Here is a 22,893-nt window from a genome sequence, read left to right as displayed (position 1 = left end):
CTCCTCTCCTGGATGATACCTGCCATTTATATAGCGTTGACTATTGTGCCCATCACTGTACCAAGTTTTTGCATTTTCTCCTTTAATCCTCACAGCAACCATATAAATCAGGAACCATTTATATACTCAGATGAGGAAACAGAAGCAGGCTGTTCCCCAAAACACAGCCGAACTGGCAGAGTCAGGTTTCAAATCCAGCCAATCTGCCTTTAGTGCCTGTCTCCTAACTACTACTTGGGGTGTCACTTGAGGTGTCAGGCTGAACGCAAGACTGAGCCCTGAGCTTGGCCCTGCCGCCCTCCAAGCTCGCTGCGGAGAAAGAATGCACTTGAGTTGACGGCAGGACTACTTGGACGCCTTCCCTTGGGAAGAGGAGGAAGATGCAGATTATCCCAGAGCGCTGGTTTGGAAGTCTGGAGTCTATAAATCCAGTCCAAGTCCACTGACTTGAGCCCTCTCCGGGGCCTCAATTTCTCGGGATGTTCAGCGGACCCCGGAAAGCAGTTAGCAGTTCAGGCGTTTGGAGCGCTCACGTGTTCCTCTGGATGCGGAACCTTTGACGCCGCAGCTCCGGGGAGCAGACGGCGCGGCCGGAGCGGCGGACCCTGTGGACCGAGGGGCGGGGCGGACTGGCTTGGGCGGGGCGGGAGGCGGAGGCGCCGCGTAGGCCGGGGAGGCCGGGCCGGCCCGGCAGGGAGCTCGAGCCCCATGAGCCGCCGCCTCCCCCGACGATGTTCCCCTCCCGGAGGAAAACGACACAGCTGCCCTGGGAGGACGGCAGGTGAGCGGCGGCGGCCGGCCCGGGCGCCGTCCTCCCGGGTGCCGATCCTTTCCGGGCCGCCCCGCGGAATCTAGGAGCCCGAGGCCGTCGCGTCTTCGTCTCTGCGGGGCTCTCTGAGGGTCTGTGGTTCTCCTTGTGGGTCTCTCTCTGTATTTGGGTCTCTGTTTGTCTCTATGTGGGTCTCCGTCTCTACCAGTCTCCGTCACTCAGCAGGTCTGTATTTCTCCGTTGACTTCCCTTTGTGAGTTTCTGTCCCTCTATGCGAGTCTCTCTCATTATGGGTCTCTGTGTTTTTCCACTGGCCTCTATTTTCATGCCGGCCTCTGACTCCGTTGACCTCTCTCAGTGGATCTCTGTCTTTCTGTCTGTCCCTGGTTTCAGAGGGTCTGTCTTCTGTCTCTCTGATCTCTGCCTCCCCCATCACATCCCTGTAGCCTCAGAAGCTACCCTCCCTCCCTCCCTCGTGCTTCCCCCTTCTCTGCAGATCGCCCAGAAGAATACACCAGACAGAAGCTCTATGCTCTGCCTGGCTGGCCACTGCCTCGCCGGGACTAAGTACTCCCAGCGTAACAGTTCATTTCCGGTGCAGCTGTACTTGAATGTGGCCTGCCCCACGTGTTAGGTGTGAGGTTGACCCAGACCTTAGCTAGTGATTACCACTAGAGCAGAATGGGGATGGGGGGTGGGGGAGAGCTAGTTGGCCGTTTAGATTGGAAAGGACTCCCACACTTCAGTCTTGAGATGTATCCCCAAAACTCTTCTTACCCAGAACACTTGATAGTGGATCTACACCTAGTGAATGAAACCTCTTTCCCTTTTCTCTGTTAAGTTTGCCAGGTGCCAAAAGACTTTGGAATATAGTGGGCACAACTCTTTATCGTTGGGAATTTTTCAGACTTGGTGCTGAAGTAAGAAGACAGAAATATAGTAGAAAGCCTGGACTGTGGATTTAGGCCTGGACAGGAATCCTCTTTAATAGCCATGTGACCAGAAGCATACTTAATTCTTTCTCCTCAGCTTTTCCATCTCTGAAACAGGGATCATATCTACTCTGCAGGTCTGTATGAGGATTAAAGGAGATCACATATATAAAACTGTTGACACTGTGCTTGGCATAAAGAAGGTGCCAGTTTTCTTCCAGTTACTTTTGCAGTTTGGAGGTGCTGTAACCAGAGCAGCTGAGTATTCAAACCTGTATCACTAAGCTTTGTGTGAGGGAAGAAGGGGAAGGTTATGGAGGAGAATTTCCATTTCCTAATTCCTTTCCATAAACTTTTGGAACACAACCATGATCCCACAAAACTTGTATCATTTCATGCTTTTGACACAGGGGTACAGAGATCCATGCAACAGATGCAGATAAGGTAGCAATTAAAGAGTGCTGGCTCTGGAAACAGCCTGTCTGGGTTTGAATCTTACTAGCCTTGGACACAGATTGATGAATGAGAGAAAACCTCATCTGGTCTGCCTCCCCATCCCAGAAACAACGATGGCCTGGGCCTGGTAGCAGCTGAGACTGCAGATCTGGAGTTTGCCAGCAGGTGGCACCAGAAGCAACTTCTCAGTGTCCACTGTCCTGAGGAACTGGGATTTCAGCTCTGAATTCAGTTGTTCAGTGACTGGGCCCTTGCAGCACAGGAAGAGAGTGCCCATGGGGACGTGATCCTGGTAGGAAGGGAAAGCTGGACCGAGGGAACAGCACGTGAAAGTGCATGGAGTGCCCAATCCATGCCATACCCCTGGATAATTGTCACTGCTTCTTCCCCTGAAGGTGGGATGTTTCCCCATGTCCATCTCCCCAGTCTCTACCCTACCCCAAGAAAGAACCTAGAGGGAGAATCTGTAGAGGTTCCAGCCTTCCCAGGCCACTAGGAGTATTGGCCTCTGCTCCTCCCCCGCGGAAACCCCCACCACAGGACAAGGGGGGGTAAGTCAGAAGCCCTGCAAGGGTGTCCTATCAGTCTCCCTTTCTGCTGTGTGTGGGGCCTGAGCCTGGCTTCAGGCCTTCTGGCTACCAGATTGGCAGTTGTTCCTCTAGAGAGAGGCAGGAGTTGGTCTGGCTTTAGTGTGTGACAAGCATGCCCTGAATGCTTGAACCCTTCCTTTAACTCACTTAGCAAGCCCTCTGCTGTATGATTTGTGCTAGAGCCACAGCTGTGAATCTGATGACCTGTGAAGAAGACAAGCACGGACACAGGTGATTACAAAACTCTTAAGTGCTTCAAAAAGGGCAGTACCAGATACCATAGGAACACAAAGGAGGGAGGGAGTATGTATCTCCGTTTGTGTGCACGTGGGGGTGGGGTGTGGCAGTGCTAGCCATGACATTGGCGTTTGGCCTTGAAGGATCAGTGGGGTGCTTCCAGGCAGATAAAATAAGGAAAGGCATTTTAGGCAGAAGCAGTGGACTGTGTGAGGGCTAGAGCAGGAAGGAATATGGTGAGTGGAGAAACTCTGAGTTGCCCAATGTGTAGCACTGGGTGAGTAGCAGGGAGCAACTGGAGATGGGACCAGGTCACAGAGGGGCTTGACTGTCAGGCCAAGGAATTTGGCCATTATCTTATAAACAGGAGGATCATCCATGAGATTGAATGGGTCTGAGCAGGGCAAGGACCAGATGAGACTTGGGCCAAAAGACAGGCAGTGGGTGAGGAAGGATCAAAGGGCACTTAGGAGGTAGAATCTGTATGACCTTGTAGCTAATTGGTGACTCTCAGAGGTTATAAAGTAGATTGCTTTGCTGATTATTCTAGAATAGAGGAAGCTTCCATTTTCTTGGATTCCTTAGTTCCTCCTTCACTGCCCTCAGGAACTTCCAGAGAGAGGGGCAAAGAAACCAAGTGAATTCCACCATTTCTTTGTATTTCATAACCTGAAAGGCAGCCTCTCCCAGCACTACCTCAAAGTCTAAGATATTCCGCTGTTTTTCCAGCTTCTGAAGTGAGCCTGGGTGCTGTTCCCAGCCCTCGTCTTTCCTTCCCTCTCTGTCTCTCATCCCTTGTCACATGGGCTGCCCTGGACTGAAGCTTTGACATGCATTCAGTAAACTGCCTTTGTTGGTTTGGGCCTCACATTGGTTTGGGGGCAGACCTAATCTTCTCAGAGTAAAGAGTGGTCTTTTCACTGGGGCTGAAACAGGCACATGCCCCTGTTTGGGGAGCTTTCTGGTCTGAGAAACAGGATGAAGCCAAGCTTTCTGATGAGGGTGAACCTGCAGGGGAGCAGGTGGAAGGCAGTAGGTGGGGTCTCTAAGGCGGGCTTCTGCCATCAGCTCTGGACATGAGCCATTGTCTTGGGGAGGGGCAAGCGCAAAAGACAAGGAGTCTTGTCTCTGCCCTTCAGCAGCTCTTGGTCTGGCTGGGACTCAGGCACAGAAGGTAAGAGAGCATCGAGGAAGTGGGGCAGCTCCGAGACCTGGGAGTGTTTGGAGGGCCTCCTGGAGGTAGGGGGGCTCAGGCTGAGCCTAGGGCTCTAAGCAGAATTCTGATGCATGGTGGCAGCACGAACAAAAGCACTAAAGTTGCTTCTGCACTAATTCCCGGGCGCTTGGGGCAGACCAGCCACGTGCGCCTTACTTGTTGGGAAGCCAGAGAAGGGGTCTGTCGCAGGACCTCGGCTCAGCCTTGCCCTTCTGACCTGCTCCCTGTTCTTGTCCCAGGTCCAGGCTGATCCCCAGCGGCCTCCCCCGGAAATGCTCCGTCTTCCACCTCTTTGTTGCCTGTCTCTTACTGGGCTTCCTCTCCCTGCTCTGGCTGCAGCTCAGCTGCTCTGGGGACGTGGCCCGGGCAGCCAGGGGACAAGGACAGGAGACCCCGGGCCCATCCCGGGCCTGCCCACCAGAGCCACCCCCTGAGCACTGGGAAGAAGATGAATCATGGGGCCCCCACCGCCTGGCAGTGCTGGTGCCCTTTCGAGAACGCTTCGAGGAGCTCCTGGTCTTTGTGCCCCACATGCACCGCTTCCTGAGCAGGAAGAAGATCCAGCACCACATCTATGTGCTCAACCAGGTGGATCATTTCAGGTAAGGACCACCTCCTGAGCCAGCACCCACTCACCTGGGCCTGCCCTGGTCTCTTGGGGCCTGCTCCCTTTCCTGACAGCAATCCAGTACCAGGTGGCCCAGGCCCATGAAAGGCCAGCCAGGGCAGCAGTGAGAGGGTGGGAGGTGCTAGACCCCTCTCACTGGGTGTGACAGGAATTTGGGGGGAGGGTTTGGGGCTGGGGAGGCCCCTGATCTTGTTTCCATTTCACAAAGGTCCCTATGGCTGCTGTATGTGTCTGGGCCATACCAGGACAAGAGGGGAAGCAGGGAGACCTGTTGGGCAGTCATTGCAGTCACCTGAGCTGATGGGGGCTCGGGCAGTGTGGCAGAAGGGGTGGAGAGAAGTGATGTGGAGGAAGCGCAGACAGGGCTTGCTGGTGGATTGGCCGCGGAAATTAGGGAAAGGGAGGGTCAAAGCCACGGCTTAACTTGTTCTGGCATTAACCTAAAATCCTTGCCCTCACCAAAAACTGCTCCCCTCCATGATCACAATCCAAGCATCTCACACTTCACCCCCACCTCCTTTCCCTCCAGCTCGCTCCCACTGGGAGACGTGGACCCGACAATTCTTGGACCCTGCCAGGCCCTTTAGTCCACGATCCTCCCAGTGTTCTCCATCCTCCTTGTCCTTACTTTCTCCTGATCTAACTTGGATTCCATGGTCCTTGGTGGAAGTCACTCCCTCACATGCACCTCAACTCCCTTCCACTTTCTCCCTGGCACAATTCCTACCGGATGAAACTCGACTCTGCCTGCTACACACCTGCACCTGGCAGCTGGATGTAGCTGGAGACACTGTTCATCTCCCTAACAATGAGCCCTGGCCCAGGAGGGCTCTCATTCCTCTGGTCTGCTGCCTCTCCCCTCCACGGCAGCCTTGCACACCCGCTCCTCTCCTCGCTCCTCCCTATCTTCACCTTCAGCCAATTACTTTGCTTCCTATTTGAGAAAACAGAATCAATTGGAAGAGAACTAACCCAGGTCCCCACGCCCGGACTCCTTTCACAGCTTCTGTGCAGGTGTCCTCAGTTTCCCACCGCCTTTCCCGAGGATGCCCCTCCAGGGCCAGCTCTCCTACTCAGGCACTGGGTCCCTTTTCTGCTCTTCTACTCAAGGACATCACTCCAGCCATTGGCTCTCTTCTCTCCTGCATGATCAATTTTCCCCCTCCTGGAGTATTCAAATCAACAAACATACTGAAATAGCCCCCATCTAAACAGAAAAAAAGAGAACCCCGCTTGATCCCCTATCGCCCACATCTATTGCCTCTTTTCTTTGCTCCCCTTTCTAGCAAAACTCCTTCCCTTTCTCCCCCCTCGCTGTCTCTTGAACCTATTCCACTCAGACATTTACCCTCATCATGACATTGAAACAGCTGTTGTTGACATCACCAATGAGCCCACCTTGATAATCCAAAGCCCAGTTCCCAACCTTCATCCTATCGACTTCCCAGCAGCATTTGCCAAGTGGATTACTTCTTCCTTCTTAAAACACCTCAGTTTGACCTTTGGGACAGTGCTCTGCTTCTCTTTCCTCTCTGGCCACCTCTCCCCACCTCGTTTGCTGGTTCTGCCTCATCCCCCTGATCTCTCAGCCTTGGTGTTCCTTGGGGGTCAGTGCTTGGGCAGCGTCTTTTCTGGCTCCAGTCGCTCCCCAGGGGATCTCATCTAGTCCCAAGACATCAAATCTCATTTCTACCCTGATGACTCCCAAGTCTGTATTCCCAGCCCAGACCTCCCTCCTGAACTCCAGACCCATATACCCAGCCAGCTGCCTGTGCAGCCCTCTGTTTGGTGGTCTCAAGAGGCGTCTCAAGCTTAACATGATTAAAACTGAATTCCTGATTTCCCACCTGTCCCTGACCTTCTCCTGCCCCCTTCCTCATTCCAGGAAGTGGAAACTCCACACTCCCAGCTGCTCAGGCCAGAAAGCCTTCCGGTCATCCTCAACTCCTTTTCCCTCACACAACACGTCTAGTCCATCAGCAGAATGCATCTAGAATCTGCCCTCTTCTCACCATCTCCACGGCCACCTCCCTGAGTTAAGGCATCATCATCTCATGCCTAAATTATTGTAACAGCCTCCCAACCTGTCTCCCTGCTTCCACCCCTCACCCTCCAGTCTCTTCTCAGCACCCCAACTAGAGTGATCCTGTTAAATGCTGAGCCACAGCACATGATGCCTCTGCTCTAAGCCCTTCAGTGGCTCCCCATCTCATCCAGGGTCAAAGCGCAAGTCCTTCAGGGGCCTGTCACCCTCTGACCTCATTCCCTGAGACCTCTCACTCACTCTGCTTCACCACATTGCTATCTGCTCCTGCCTCGGGCCCTGGGAGTTGCTCTTTTCTCTGCTCGGAACCCTATTCCCCTGATTTCCATAGGGCTCATTCCCTCAGGCCTTCAGGTTCTGCTCACGTGTCACCCTGTTACACAGGCCCTCCCTGACGACCTCCTCTAAAAGGACAACCCCCACCCCACAGCATGCTTTATCCTCGTCACCCTGCTTTACTATTCTTCTCAGCACTTAACCACTCCCTGGCTTGTTACATATTTACTTACTTGTTTATTTTTGTCTCTTCTTATTAGAATGTCAGCTCCTTGAGGGCCTTGATTTCTCACTGCTGTATCTCCAGTGCTCTGAATAGTTTCTGGCACATAATAGGTTCTCAGTAAACATTTGTGAGATAAGTGGAGGGGCAGATGTGCAGCTGGGCAGACCCACAATGAAGTCGGTGTCAGGCTGGAGGGCATCATGGGTACTGGGGGTGGGTGCTGTGAAGGATGGGCTCTCATGCAGAGATTGGGGGAGAGCAAGCTCACTGCCCCTGGCCCAGCCTCGGTGCCCTGCACAGGTTCAACCGGGCAGCACTCATCAACGCGGGCTTTCTGGAGAGCAGCAACAGCACAGACTACATCGCCATGCACGACGTGGACCTGCTCCCTCTCAATGAGGAGCTGGACTATGGCTTCCCAGAGACCGGGCCCTTCCACGTGGCCTCCCCGGAGCTCCACCCACTCTACCACTACAAGACCTACGTCGGTGGCATCCTGCTGCTTTCCAAGCAGCACTACCAGCTGGTGAGGCCTGGCGCACCTACTCTGCTGAGAGCCAGGGAGCACCCACCTGGATGGGGGCAGTGGCAAGAGGAGCAGCATTTCTAGGGCCCAGCAGATGGAGGGTCCTGCTTGGGGAGCCCAGGAGCAGCCAGAGGCATGAGAGGAGCAGGACCAAACAAGCCAGTTAGGGAGGGTTCTGCCACAGCAACAGAACCCCTGGGCAAACTGGCTTCAGAAGCCCTGGGGTTCGTTGCCTCTCAAAATGGAAAAGTCTGGGTGGGGCTGTCTTGCCCAGCCTCTCAGATGATGTCACCAGGACACCATTTCACCTTCCATCTCTCAGCTCTGCCTTCTCTAGACTGGCTTTATTTTCAGACGTTCAGGATGCAAGGTGGTGGTTGTAGCTGCAACCTGCATCCGTCTAGGCCCAAGTCCAGTGGAAAATGGAGCTGCCCGTTTCCAACAGCCCAGACAGGAGACCCGCAGCTGCCCCATGCTGGCTCTTGATTGGCCTGGCTTGAGTCACAGGTCTATCCCTGAATCAGTCACTGTGGTAGGGGGTGGGAGTGGGTGGTGGGGTGGGAAGCTGGGGAGGAGGAGGAAAGGGGGCCTGGCCTGGCCCAGCTTGGGCTAGGGACTCCCAAGTGGTAGGAGACCAAAGAGCACCCTGGGAGGATGGGGCAAGTGACATTGCTTGTCTTTGTGTCAGTGCAACGGGATGTCCAACCGCTTCTGGGGCTGGGGCCGTGAGGACGACGAGTTCTACCGGCGCATCAAAGGAGCCGGGCTCCAGGTAATGCTCCCCCGCCGCCCCACCTCTTCAGCCATCATGGCTGCCCTGAGGTTCCTCTCTGCCCTCAGCTGAAGTTCCTGGGGCTGGGCGATGGCACCCCTGGTTCTGACCCCAGCCCTGCCCCCGACTAGCACACCTCTCCTGAAGAATGGGAATGCAGGCCCCTGCCTGCGGGCTGTGGCAGGCAGTGGGACCCCAGAGGACTAGTGGTGAGGGCCAGGGCTCCAGGAGAGGCAGCCTGATCCAACTTCCTTTGGTCTCTTTAGCTTTTCCGCCCCTCGGGAATCACAACTGGGTATAAGACATTTCGCCACCTACATGACCCAGCCTGGAGGAAGAGGGACCAGAAGCGCATCGCGGCTCAAAAACAGGTACTGGCTGGTCCCTTGATCGGGGATGGATAGGTGGTATATGGGGAACCACCAGGCTCAAGCATTTCATCAAGTTCTCCTTGGGCCCAAGTGGCCCCATCCTCCCCTGCTTGGCCCAGGTCAGTCGTTGGCATTCTGCTTGGGCACCATGCCCTCCTCTGGTGGCTGCCATGGCCCCTGGGCTCTGTGGGTCAGCAGAGACCTCAGGGTCCACGCAGGCTGTGTGTGTGGGGGGGAGTGGGGATGGGACCCAGCTGAAGGTGCCAGAATCCTAGGCAGACCTGGGATACAGGAGTCCCCATCCCTCAATAGCCTCTTCTCTAGGAGCCAGATTAGTTCAACTGGAAAACCCCTGCTGACGAGGATGTGTAGCCATGGGCGAGAGACTTCCCATCTCTGAGCGTCCCTTTTCCCTCTCTTCTGTGGGGATCACAGGACCTCTGATGACAAGGTCGTGGGGGATCAGTGGACAGCTGGCACCCGCAAAGCCCTGAGTACATGCTCTCCCCCTTTCCTTCTCAGGAGCAGTTCAGGGTGGACCGGGAGGGAGGCCTGAGCACCGTGAAGTACCGCGTGGATTCCCGTGCAGCCCTGTCTGTGGGCGGGGCCCCCTGCACTGTTCTCAACATCATGTTGGACTGTGACAAGGCTGCCACCCCCTGGTGCACATTCAGCTGAGCTGGCTGGACAGCAAGGAAGCCTGTGCCTACAGGCCATACTGCTACTCAAGCCCAGGACAAAGCCTCAGGCCCTGGGCCCAGCTCCAACAGGACGTGGAGTGGCCTGAAGCAGTGGACAGCAAGCCACGTGTTTGCAGCAGCCCGGCCCCCAGAGGCAAGCTTGAGCCAGGAGAGGACACACGCAGGGTACCTGGGACGCTGCCAGCAGTAAACAGTGATGGAGAGAGGCTGGGACATGGTTTCCAACTGAGACTCTCCACTCTGCCTTCCTGTTTGCCCTGCCCTACCCTCCTTTGTGTTGCTTCTCCTGGACTGCCAGGCCACTGATGTGGGTGGCAAGGGCCATCAGGAGGGTTAAAACTGCAGAGACCAATGTGCAAGCCCCACAGAAAGGGAGCAGCTGAGACCAGCTCTAGCTGGTTGTCACCCTGAAGGAGTGTGGGCCTGGTGTTGCCAGATCTTCTGATTTTTCAAAAGAAAGTAGAATTCTGGATTCTTGAGTGAAATTGGTTAATTTTAAAATGATAGCAACTAATTCAAACTTTTAACAAGTATGGTAAGCCAAACCAAATGTGTTTTGAGCCACCAGTTTGTCACCTGTGGCTGAGGGGAAGGGGATGGGGCAAAAGATGACGCTTCTCTTAGTTATAAGCTGGCAAGGAGTTGGGGCAGGGCTAGAGAAGACGAGGCCAGGGGAAGCTCAGGTGGGAGAGAACCCCAAGGCACAAGGTCCCTACTCCCTCCCTCAGCACTCCAGGCTTTTGCTGCCCTTCTGGACAGTCTGACCACTGCCAGGCTCTGGTGGGCTCCGACTGGAAGGGGTGCTTCATCCTGCCTCACTGAGATGGACAGAAATAGATTGCAGGACTGGACTTAGGGTAGGCAGGCTGCATCTGCAAAGACTCACTGGGTCATGGCTCAGGGAGGGAAGACCATGTTTCTGAGGCGGGAGGAAGATGAGAAGTAGGAGAACCCCTCGAGTATTCCCACAGCACGAGGGGAGACTACCAGTGGTCACCAAATGCCACAGAGAGGTGAGGGAGGGGAGCCAAGGGAGCTGGTGGAACTGGGGAGTCATCTTGGAGGAACCATCTGGAGGTAAGCCCAGGGCCAATGAGAGAGGGAAGTGATGGGCCCTGAAAGGTAAATCACTCCTTCAGGGCATTTTACTGCCAAAGATTTGGGGCAGAAGTCAGAGGAGACTGGGACCAGTTACGGTTAGTTTGTTTAACAATAAATAGGACACCTGAAGTGCAAGAGGAAGGACTGAGGTCCCCGATTTCAGGAGGGTAGAATTCAGCAGCTCTGCTCCGAAAAGACTCCTCCAAGGATGATCTTAGGGCTGCTGTGTGCAGTTGTGTGGGTTGTGCACTGTACAACCTGAGCATAAACCAAGAGGTTTAAGCAAAGATGAGTGGAGGGAGTGAAGAGCTTCAGGTTCCATGTAACTATTCAAACTTATAAGAGAGGGTCCTTGGGATCCTAAATTGACCTTGCCCAGCAGTTCAGTTTTACTCTCTACGGTGAAGGGCAAACAGACCTTGATTACAGTGCAAGGGTATTCAAGGGACTTTCTCAACTTGAGGCCCAGGAGAGGGGAATGGTGTACTTTCTGTTTGCTGGTCTCCTGAACAACCCTGACTGTCATCTTGGACTTAGAAAACATGAAGCCTCTTGGAGTTGGTGGGAATAGATGTGACGACGCCTCCAGCTCTGTACTCACCTGGTAGGTATGAAGACCAAAAAGATGGGGGATTCCTTCCTTTCCCTCTGCACTGGGAATTGGGATGAGCAGGAGAAAAGCAGGGTCAGACAGCTCAGCCTCGGCTGGGGTGCATTTCTAACCCTACGCTCTCACACTCCCCCACGGCCGCTGCCACGACCTCCATCATCCAAACACCAGAAGGCACCCCAGGCCAGGCCTGATGCAGCTTGAATCTTCAGCCCCCATCACTCTCCAGCGCGGGCCTCCCCCAAGCCACTCTGGGAGAGTGGGAGAAGGCTGAGAGGTGGTCAGTAATGGGAAGAAGCAGACAGCTCTTCTGCCTCCTCAGCACCCTGGCTGCTTCTCTGTGGCATGGAACAAATGTCCCTGCCTTGCTGGTCAGCATGTGGATGACACGAACCCAGGATCTAGAAGCACCTGGCACACGCTTGGCCAATGTGGTTGTAATGATAACAACCAGCACTTGTTGATCATTCACATATACAAAATGTAATATATTGCTTTATTTCATGTAGGCCTTCACCTAAGAGCTAGGCCTTATTTATTGACCTGTTTTTTAAATTTATTTATTATTTTTGGCTGCGTTGGGTCTTTGTTGCTGCCCACGGGCTTTCTCTAGCTGCGGTGAGTGGGGGCTATTCTTCGTTGTGGTGCACATGCTCCTCATTGAAGTGGCTTCTCTTGTTGCGGAGCACGGGCTCTAGGCACGTGGGCTCAGTAGTTGTGGCTCGCGGGCTCTAGAGCACAGACAGTAGTTGTGGCGCACAGGCTTAGTTGCTCCGCGGCATGTGGGATCTTCCCGGACCATGGCTCACACCCGTGTCCCCTGCATTGGCAGGCAGATTCTTAACCACTATACCACCAGGGAAGTCCTATTAACCTGTTTTATAGATGAAGACGGTGAAGCACAGAAAGGTAAGAAACTTGCCCAAGGACACAAAGCTGATAAGTAGTGGAGCTTGGGATTTGGACCCCCAGAATCTGCCTTCTGAGCAGAAGAAAACATAGGAGAAAATCTAGGTGATGTTTGCTTTGGCAGTAAGTTTTTAGATACAATACCAAAAATAAGATCCATGAAAGAAATAATTGATGTTAGACTTTATTAAAACTTAAAACTTCTACTCTGTGAAAGCAACTGTTAAGAGAATGAAAAGACAAGCCACAGACTAGAAAAAAAAACTTTGTAAAACATATATCTGATAAAGGACTTGTGCCCAAAATATACAAAGAATCTTAAAATTCAACAAGACAACAAAAATCCAAGTGAAAAAATGCGCAAAAGATCTGAACAGACACTTCAACAACGAAGATATACAGATGGCAAATAAGCATATGAAAAGATGCTCAACATGATTTGTCACTAGGGAATTGCAAATTAAAACAATGACACACCACTACATACCTGCTAGAATGGCTAAAATCTGAAAAACTGACAATACCAAATGCTGGTGAGGATATAGAGCAAAGGGAAGCATTCTCACCATTGGTGAGAATGCAAAATGATACATCCACTTTGGAAGATGGTATGGTAGTTTCATACAAAGCTGAACATAATCATGACATGATTCAGCAATCTCACTCCTAGGTATTTACCCAATCGATTTGAAAATTTGTCCTCACAAAAACTTGCATGTGAATGTTTATAGCAGATTTATTCGTAATCACTAAGTACAAGAAGTGACCAAGATTACCTTCAACAGGTGAATGGATAAACAAACTAGTGGTACATTTATACAATGGAACATTATTCAGCACTAAGAAGAAATGAACTACCAAGTCATAAAAAGACATGGAAGAACCTTAAATACATGTTGCTGAGTGAAAGATGCCAGTCTAAAAAAGCTATATAGGGAATTCCCTGGTGGTCCAGTGGTTAGGACTCTGCTCTCACTGCCAAGGGCCCGGGTTCAATCCCTGGTCGGGGAACTTAAATCCCATAAGATGTGTGACATGGCCAAGAAAATTTAAAGCAAACTAAAAACTGCATAGTATATGATTCCAATTATAGGACATTCTGGAAAAGGCAAAACTATAGAGATAGTAAAACTATAGAGACAGTGGTTGCCAAAGGTTTGGGAAGAGGGAAGGAATGTTGAATAGACGGAGCACAAGAGATGTTTAGGGTGGTGAGACTACTCTGTGTGTAATGGTGCGCACAGGGTAGCTGATGTGCATGACATTATGCATTTGTTAAAACCCACCGAACTTTTAGCATAAAGAATCAGCCTTGGGAATTCACTGGCTGTCCAGTGGTTAGGACTCTGCACTTCCACTGCAGAGGGCATAGGTTTGACCCCTAGTGGGGGAACTAAGATCCCGCAAGCCACACGGCGCAGCCAAAAAAAAAAAAGTGAGTCAATGTATGCAAATTTTAAAAAGTCATTTAGTAGGTAAGGGGATCCCAGGAAGGAAAGCAGACTATGACAAGAAAATCTAACTACATTACAATGTACAAAACTACCTCACTGAAGGGGATGGGGGATTAGGTGCTGACCTAAGTAACACTAGAAACAAGTGGAATCTGTAAGACTAAAGTCAAAAGGAAGTGCACATATGCACTATCCTCTAGTTGTTTCCCATGGGGATATGGCGTGTGGTATAACAATTCTGTATATCAGGATTGAGCAATTAAGTGAATGGATGGTGGGAGCCAGGTTTCTTACTGTTGGAGTGGGAATTTATGAATAAGCAAAGGGCAGAAGGCTAGTATGAAGAATGTGATGATGGATTAGAGTTGGATAAACCAGTATGAGTTTACATTAAGCTTAATTATACAGAGAAATATTTACATATGTGTGTATACACAGGTATCACACACACATATATTTCCTTGTTCTGTCAGCTGAGAGGACCTAGCAGCAATGACGCTCCAGGGCAATGAGCACAACTAGTGCCCAGATCTTGGTTTCAAATACCATCCTCCAATGAAAGGAACCACAGCTCCTTAGACAAATGGTTGAGTCAAGGACTGGGGTGGAAAATATACAAGATGAGTCTGGAGCATCTTTTAGTTCCAGAAAGTAAGGAAATGTTTTTTAAAAGTTGATGGGTGGCGCTTCCCTAGTGGCACAGTTGTTGAGAGTCCGCCTACCGATGCAGGGGACATGGGTTCGTGCCCCGGTCTGGGAGGATCCTGCATGCCGCGGAGCGGCTGGGCCCGTGAGCCATGGCCGCTGAGCCTGCACGTCCGGAGCCTGTGCTCCGCAACGGGAGAGGCCACAACAGTGAGAGGCCCGCGTACCGCAAAAAAAGAAAAAAAAAAAACGTTGATGGGGGTATTGTCAAAGGAACACAGGAGCCAAATTAAAGAGCTCTCAATGGCCAAAACTGGAACAATTTGAGAAAAAAAAAAAAGAAAAAAGAAAGTAATATTGGGTTATAACCCAATGCATAAAATAAAAATACATGCATCCATACTGATAAATATCAATAAATAAGTGGAGGAGAAGAGACAAATGTCTTATGCAGAATTATTCCAGATAATTTATGTCGATACTCTGCCCTCAAGGAAGGGGAGCGTAACTCCCCACTCCTTACCTGTCAACTGTGTATAGTAACTTCCTTCCAAAGAGGACAGTGTGGAAAGGGGGTGAGGTGGGGAGAGTAACTGTACAATGGGAAAACGTGACAAACACTACCCCAGCCAGGTGATCAAGGACAACATCAACAGTGATAAATCATCTTGATAGTAGGTACGCTTGATATGGTGTGATGAAAATGATACTTTATGTCTGTGGTCTTCTTCCCCCAAATCCATAACCCCAGTCTAATCATATAAAAACAGCAGCCAAATTCCTATAGAGGGCATCTTACAAAACATCTGACCAGTGCTTGTCAAAACTGTTGAGGTCATCACATACAAGGGAAGTCAGAGAAACTGTCACAGCCAAGGGGAGCCTTAGAGACATGGCAATAAATATAATACGGTATCTTCAATGAGATCTGGGAGCAGAAAAAGGACATTAGCTAAAAACAAAGGAAATCTGAATAAAATATAGTTTTAGTTAAAAATACTGTGTTAGTAGTTAGTATTGGTTCATTAATTGTAGTAAATGTACCTTACTAATTGACGTTGTTGATAATAGGTGCAGGTAGATGGGCACTCTGATTAATATCTTTGCAATTTTTCTCTAAATCTAAAAATGTTCTTAAAAACAGTCAATTTTTTAAAAAATATTTATTTATTTATTTATTTGGCTGCACCGGGTCTTAGTTGCAGCACATGGGATCTTCGTTGCTGCATGAACGAAGCATACCTTCTTTGCAGCATGCGGGATCTTTAGTTGCAGCATGCGGGATCTTCCTTGCAGCATGCGGGATCTTTAGTTGCAGCATGCAGGATCTTTTTTAGTTGCAGCATGCGGGCTCTTAGTTGCGGTATGCGGGATCTAGTTCCCTGACCAGGGATCAAACCCAGTCCCCCTGCATTGAAAGCGTGGAGTCTTAACCACTGGACCACCAGGGAAGTCCCAAAAATAGTCTATTTTTTTAAAAGGGGGAAACAAAACTGTATGGTGGGAACCAAGAGGAGGCAGCTTTTGAAAAGTCTAAGTAGCCCTGTTTCATGGAGGTTGGGGTAGGGGTGGTCTCAAAGGCACACGCTTTCCTCCCACTGGTTTCCTCTATGTGTCTGCCCAGCCCCCAGCCCCAGCCCAGGTTTTACTGTGGCTCTAGAGTTCAAGCAGAGAGACTTTAGTGCAGGGGGTGTTTGGCAGTGTCTGAAGACCTCTTTTGTCATCACAACTGAGGTTACAACTGGAATCTAGTTGGTAAAAGGCCAGCAATGTTGTCATAGGAAACTCCCCACAACAAATAATTATCCAACCTTAAGTTCAATAAGGCCACTGTTGAAAACCCTGGGTTGAGGAAAGGGCTTCTGAGGATGCTGGGATGCAGGCAAGGCAGTGGAGGGATCAGTGTGAGGAGGCCTTTACTTAGCAGGTGCCTGGGGATGCTGGTCTCCCTCAGTGCAGGAACTTCTGAATCAGAGCGGTCCTCCCTGGGTTGAGGGTGGAAGGGAAGGTGGCTAAGTCAAGAACTATCTAATTGGATTACTCATGTGGGTGAATGTTTAGTTCCAGAATTTCAGGACCAAGCACAGGAGGCTTCTAGAAAGAAGCTGCAGAAGGAGAGCCCAGAAGCTTCAGGCAAGATACAAAGCAAGGAGTACTGGGGGCCAGCAGGAATGGCTGCCCTGCGGATACTGACAGGTTATCCAAGGGCTCCCCAGCTACAGGACAGGCCTACTCCACTTTGGGAAGAAATCTTGTTACTGGGTCTGGAGCAGGGCCAGTACCAGTCCTCCCAGAGGTTAAGGAATCTTTAGGAAGAGCAGACAGGCAAGTTTGAGATGGCAGAATCCCCCAGAACCCACAAACCATACAGAGATGAGATGGTGGGTCTATTCTTGAGTATTGGTTGGGTTTGTTACTTTCACTGGAGAGCCAGCTGCCAGTTGGAGGGACTCCCTGATGCCATGTCACAGGTCCCATCACCTCATGCCGTGGCTGTGTGAGAGTAGTTCTTCTACACACCCAGAGGTAAATTGGAGGCTTAGCTCTGGACTGAACTGGTTCTTCTGGACCTTCCCATGCTCTTCTGGGTACATTTCTCCATCCAGCCTACAGTTCAAGTGTGGAGTTTGATGGCAGAAGAGGAAAAGGAACCCTATGAGATACTGTGGTCAGCCTTGACAGTGAGTAAATCAGGTGTAATAACCAGGTGTAATGTCTGGGTTAATCCAGAGAAACAGAACCAATAGGAGATATATATATGTGGAATTGACTCATGTAATTATGGAAACGGGCAAGTCCCAATATCTGAAGGGTGAGTCAGCAAGTTGGAGACACAGGAGAGTCAATTCTTTTGTTTCGTTCTGAGTTTGAAGGCCTGAGAACCAGCAAAGCCAATGTTGGAGTTCCAGTCCAAAGGCTGGCAGGCTCAAGACCCAGGAAGAACCAATGTTTCAGTTCGAGTCTGCAGGCAGGAAAAAGCAGGTGTCCCAATTCAAAAACAACCAAGCAGGAGGAATTCTCTCTTACTAGGGGGAGAATTTTTGTTAGATTCAGGCCTTCAACTGATTGGATGTGGCCCACCCATATTAGGGAGGGCAATCTGCTTGACTCAGTCTACCAATACAACTGTTAACCTCATCTAAAAACACTCACAGACACACCCAGAATAATGTTTGACCAGAATGTCTAGGGTCCCTGTGGCCTAGGTCAGGTTGACACATAAAATTAACCATCATTTTGGGATTCCTGAGCTACCAGCTCTGCCAGGGAGCTGGTAGATCCAGTAGGGCAAGGATCCTTCACTTGCCCACCTCCTTGGATCTCACCCTTCTGATCAGCAATCTCCTCCATGAGGAGACCTGAAAGGAAATACAAAATTTCTCTGCATTTCTGGCTGTGGCAGCTATTAAACTGTACTTTGCTCAAACTCCTACTACCAGAATCCTTAACTGGCTGAGGGCTCCAGCTGCCACACTTAAAATCCATCACATGGTTTACTGAGAGCCCACCTCCCACAGGTTGCTCTAGTCATCCACTCAGAAAGGACTCCTTTGCTGGCACCCAAACATCTTTCTCCCTCTCACTCAGGGTCAGACTCTCATGGAAATCTGACAACTCTCCCTACCTCTTCTGGCTCCCTCCCTGTTTCAGGCATTTCCCCCAGTAAAATAATTGCATGGTTAATCACATGGTTAATCGTGTCTTGGCGTCCGCTTCTCCAAGGAGCTAGACTAACACACTGACCTCCTCCTTCAAAGAGACAGCATCATCTAGAGAGCACACATTTCAGAGTCAGACAGACCTGGACTGCAACCTGAATTTCCCCCACTTACTTGCTGTATCATCTTCGTCAAGTCACAATGTCTCTGAACTTCAGTTTGGCCAGTTGTTGGATGATTAGATAACATATTAAAAGATAAGTAACATGAAATCCAATTTCTTTCAGGAATTTAGTATCTTAGTGTCTGTTTGGGCTGCTTTAACAAAAGCATCATAAACTAGGTAGCTTAACCAACAAACATTTATTTCTCACAGTTCTAGAAGCTGGAAGATCAAGATCAAGGTGCCAGCAGATTTGGTGTCTGGTGAGGGCCCTCTTCCTGTTTCATAGATGGCTATCTTCTTGCTGTGTCCTCACATGTCAGAAGGGGCAAGGGAGCTCTCTGGGGCCTCTTTTATGAGGTCACTAATCCCATTATTCAGGGTTCCACCCTCATGACTTATTCACCTCTCAAAAGCCCTCATCTCCTAATACCATCACATTGGGGGTTAGGATTTCAATATATGAATTTGCAGGGAGAGGGGCACAAACATTCAGTCTATAGCATTTAGTTATGAGTATTGTACTACTGTCAACTTCTTAGTTTTGATAAATGCACCATGGTTACGTAAGATGTTAACCTTTGGGGAAGGTGGGTGAGGGGTATACAGGAACTTTCTATAATATCTTTATAATTTTCCTGTAAATCTAAAATATTTCCAAAGGAAAAAAAATTAAAGATAAGTTACAAATGAACAATGTAGTAGTTGCTCAATAAGTGATAGAATCCTCCCCTGCCCTTCAGGCTGACAGAATTGAGAACTGCCTCTGCTACTGTATCTGTATGAGCCATGCCCCCTCACCCACAAATAAGGTTTAGTTGTGGACTCCCCAGGCTGTGATACTGGATTAGAAAGAAGTATTGTTTTATTTAATAGAAAGGTATTTTTTTGTCTGAAAGTGCAGCACTGAGTATTTCCTCACCTAGGAAGGGAGGAAGAAGTTTGTCCTTGATGACATCCCCAGTGTGCCCCACTTCATAGGGGCCTCCCTGACTACCCATTCCAGAGTTCACACATGTGCACACACATACACATCACCCTGTTTTACTGCTCTCACAGCTATTACCATTAACTGAAATCATATTTATTGTCTCTCCCCCTCCTCCCCCCATCCCTCTAGAACACTGGATACCCCAGCCTCAGAGCTGGGGTATCAATGCTATAGCCTCAGTGCCTAGGACGGTGCCTGCTGCCTTGTAGGCTCTCAGTTTTTATGGAATTGAAGTTCTCTGGTGCAGGTTCCAGCCCCCAGCTTCAGCCACTGTTGTTCAGGCCTCCTCTGCCCTAAAGGCTGATGTCCTGCTCTTCTGTCCTGCCCTGAAGACTGGCACCACCCCTTCCCCACGCCTGGGCTCCATCTTTGTTCACTGGCCCTTTCCACCCTCTTTACCTGTCTGCCAGCAGCTGCCATGCTCCCTGCCAGCCTTAATTCTGCTTAATTTAAGCTCATTTGTACCAATTTCCTTTTTAAGAACAACCATCACAGCCCCCTGAAGAGCAGCACCTGTTCTGGGCAGCCCATTTCCCTTTTCCTAATTAGCCCAGAGCCTCATAGAGAAGGTTCTCCTGAAATGACGGTTCCCTCCCCTCTGGGAGATCGCTGGAGCAGAGCCCAGTTCACAGGCCCAACAGCAGGTATTTCCTGGGAAGCCTCTCTGCCAGGACAGGAGGAAGCCTAGAGAGACTCAGAGATGCTCAATTCCTACCAGGCTTGCAGTCGGTGGAACATTCTGTGAAACTTCTGAATGTAAAGAGACGGGAAGTCCAAAGTGCTTTGGGGGCTGACCTGCCTCCTGAGGTGACTCTTCCTCCCTCACAGTTATGACCCACCTTATATACTCACTGCAGGGGCTTTAGACCTCAGACAGTCCTGGGGGCTACAACACAGGAGGAGGGTCAGTTCTACTCTCGGGAAATTGGAGTGAGAAGGAGGTTCGGGAACAGTGTCCCTGTCCCAGGGAATATTTTCGTTTCACCCTGACAGCTGGCAAAGCCACAAGGCCTCACTGACATAAATTTTTGCCGAACCAGAACTACCCTTTCTGTGTAGTGTTCTAGAATCTCACCTCAGCATGGGATGAGGCAGGAGATGGGTGGGCCCCAAGCGAGACATCTACAACTGGCCTCCTGTTCACACTTCCTGGGGTGAGAAGAAGATGGGCTCCAGGCCGGACATTCATTACCAGCCCCGTTTACATTTACTGAGGCAAGAGACAAATGGGCTCCGGACTACATATTTATGACCGGACTTCTATATTTAGGGATCTGCACTTCGATATAAGAAACAACAGTAATAGGGTAGATAACTGGACATGGGACACTTTTATGGCAGGAACAGAGAGGGGCTAAACCCTTGTTTGAGGAAAGGATCAAGAGGTCACATATTTCCCATCCTTGGGGAAAGGGAGACACTGCACATGCGCAGAAAGCCTCCTTGAGGGTCAAAAAGAGGGGGCACCACCCCAGAATATGTGATGCTGCCCCGCAGGCCTCTGGGCTGAAATCCATCTTGGAAAAAAGTTGTGCATGCATGTTGGGGAGGGCCCTAGGGCAGGTCAGGTGTGGAAAAGGAAACGAGATAATTGGCCAAAGGTAAACAAAGACCCAGAAGAACTGCCCTATGTAGATGACTTCACCGCCTCTTTACTGCGCTCCCCCTCACTGGTGAGGATGCCCACACCCTTTCTCTGCAGGTGTGTATCTCTGCCTTGCTTCCATCTTCATTAAACAAACTGTTTCTCTGTGTGCTCTCCCACTTGTTGTGCTATGTCTCTAATAATAAAGTTTGTACCTGTTTTTACAGTTTTTGCCTCTGTGAGAAATGTATTTTTCAATGGGGGCAAGAGCCAGGGGGTCTGGTGGCTAGGATTCCTGGTTTTCATCCAGGCTACCCAGGTTCAATTCCTGGGCAGGGAATTAAGATCTCACTTCACGCCACTTCTCACTGCTGCCTCCTCCAAGATCAGGGAGACCAGACTGTCCTAGCACATTGTCACATCCCCCTCTCACTTTCTGCTGCAGAAGACTCATTAGCATATAATTAATTCATCTTGCATTTCATGGAAATGAAGCCAAGGTGGGAAGCGGGGAGGCAGAAACAAAAGGGCCCAGGAGAGGGCCCTTTTTCTCCACCCAGAAGAGGAGAAATTGCTGGGGCTAGGTCGGCCAGGGTGACAGGACTGGAACTTTGGCCTCAGCCACACGAGGTGTGAGTCCCATCTCCACCATTAATAATTCACTGTGACCACTGGCAAGTCACTGAACTCTCTGAGTCTTGGTTTGCACATCTCTAAGGTAGAACTTTTAATACCTGCCTGCCTTACATGGCTGCTGAGAATAAACAAGATAATGTCAGTATCTGGTATAGTATATGGTATTGATATTTGATACATAAGGAGTACCCAATAAATGGTAGCTTTTATTACCACTGGAAGGCTTCAAAACAATGAATGAGGCCACCTTTCTCTTATTTCAGAGAGCATCACATTACCTCATCATGTCAACAATTCTAACCTAAAAGTCCACTGGAGCTTGCTGAGGATTTGGAGGGCCTCACAGATATGCCTTGCAGAGAGATACAGACCATTTCCACAACTACACATGAGGGACTTGGCCTCAGACCTTGAACTCACTGACTTTTAAAACTAATTGCTATTAGCTAGATTGTGTTCCCTATAACATTTGTAGTGGTCTAGATTCAAAAGCAAAACAAAAGCAAACTACCCACAACAAAAAAAGAAATGGGTATTTTCTGGGCTCTGCAAGTGTGGCACAGAGAATGGGGGCTGTGTTCCAACCATACAGATTCCAGGGTCTGTCTCCTCCTAGGTAGTCTACATGGGGATGGCTTTCTGGTGCAAAGGAAAGTTGATGGCAAGATTTGAACAAAAGCAGAATGTAGGGCTTAGAATTAAATAATGCATTAAGAAAATAAGCTCTGTCTGAGAACAAATTCAACTATGACCTGGGCTTTACCAGTTCACCAGCCAGTGTTTCTCAACCTTGGCTGTGCATCTGAATGTACTGGAGAACTCTAAAAAATAGTGATTTCATGCACTCTTCCCCAGCCAGGTAAATTAGTCGGGGGTAAACTCTGAGCATCTTTATGTTGTAGAAGTTGAGAACTACCGCTCCTGGAGGGTCAGTGTGCCCACCTGCTTCCCAGCTCCTCCTGTCAGAGCCTGAGCTCTGAAGGCCTAGTCAGTGGCCCTGTTGGTTCTTCTGGGAAGTATGAAAATTTAGAGTCAAAATCACACAAAGTGGAGAAATCACATGAGACTAATGTCCAAAAGAGATCATCATCACAGGGGAGCTGGAGGCCTAGCGGGACAAATTCTAGATTCCCGAACTACAGCAGTGGTTCTCACCCTGGCCACCCACTAGAATCACCTATGGAGCACTAAAAATGATAGTGCCTGGTTCCACCTCCAGAGGTTCTGACTGAGTTGGTTTGGCATAGTGCCTGGGCCGCCAGTTTTTAAAAGCTCCCCAGGTAATTCCAATGAACAGCCATGGTTGAGAACCCCAGGTCCAGAATGTCCTTGGCCTCTATTTCTTTGTCCCTGGAATAAATTTACAAAGGACTGCAGAAGGTTGGACAGGGAAAGA

The 22,893-nt window shown here is 50.0% G+C and overlaps 1 protein-coding gene and 1 pseudogene across 14 annotated transcripts in view; one reads left to right on the top strand and one right to left on the bottom strand.

Annotated features, from left to right (window-relative positions):
- Window positions 1-632: 632 nt before the first annotated feature.
- LOC149743996 (beta-1,4-galactosyltransferase 7) lies at window positions 633-10,532 on the top strand. 13 transcript variants are annotated; one of them, XM_089905054.1, is made up of 8 exons: window positions 712-781; window positions 1,611-1,838; window positions 2,899-4,158; window positions 4,440-4,802; window positions 7,657-7,900; window positions 8,589-8,672; window positions 8,939-9,043; window positions 9,566-10,532. In XM_089905054.1, exons 3-8 carry the CDS (start codon window positions 4,061-4,063, stop codon window positions 9,719-9,721), a joined length of 1,050 nt encoding a protein of 349 aa, XP_089761180.1. In that variant the 5' UTR covers window positions 712-781; window positions 1,611-1,838; window positions 2,899-4,060; the 3' UTR covers window positions 9,722-10,532. The 13 variants fall into 13 exon arrangements, 12 of the variants coding, with proteins under 12 accessions (XP_089761177.1, XP_089761185.1, XP_089761182.1 ...); XM_089905051.1 differs by lacking the exon at window positions 1,611-1,838 and having other exon boundaries at window positions 634-781; window positions 2,928-2,978; XM_089905056.1 differs by lacking the exon at window positions 1,611-1,838 and having other exon boundaries at window positions 635-781; window positions 2,928-2,978; window positions 7,675-7,900.
- The window catches only part of LOC149743995 (glycine cleavage system H protein, mitochondrial pseudogene), a 57,152-nt pseudogene continuing 44,340 nt past the window's right edge, over window positions 10,082-22,893 (bottom strand). Inside the window, exon 3 of the transcript XR_016391453.1 lies at window positions 10,082-22,893. This exon is cut by the window's right edge and continues 16,281 nt beyond it. The product of XR_016391453.1 is annotated as a glycine cleavage system H protein, mitochondrial pseudogene (transcript).

This window comes from Delphinapterus leucas, unplaced genomic scaffold (assembly GCF_059928025.1).
Source record: "Delphinapterus leucas isolate spDelLeu-1000000601 "Yukka" unplaced genomic scaffold, BTC_Dleu_Yukka2 spDelLeu_asBTCV2_sq25, whole genome shotgun sequence".
Taxonomy (NCBI): domain Eukaryota; kingdom Metazoa; phylum Chordata; class Mammalia; order Artiodactyla; family Monodontidae; genus Delphinapterus; species Delphinapterus leucas.
Note: the sequence above shows the minus strand (reverse complement) of the source record. Positions and strands in the feature narration are given on the sequence as shown.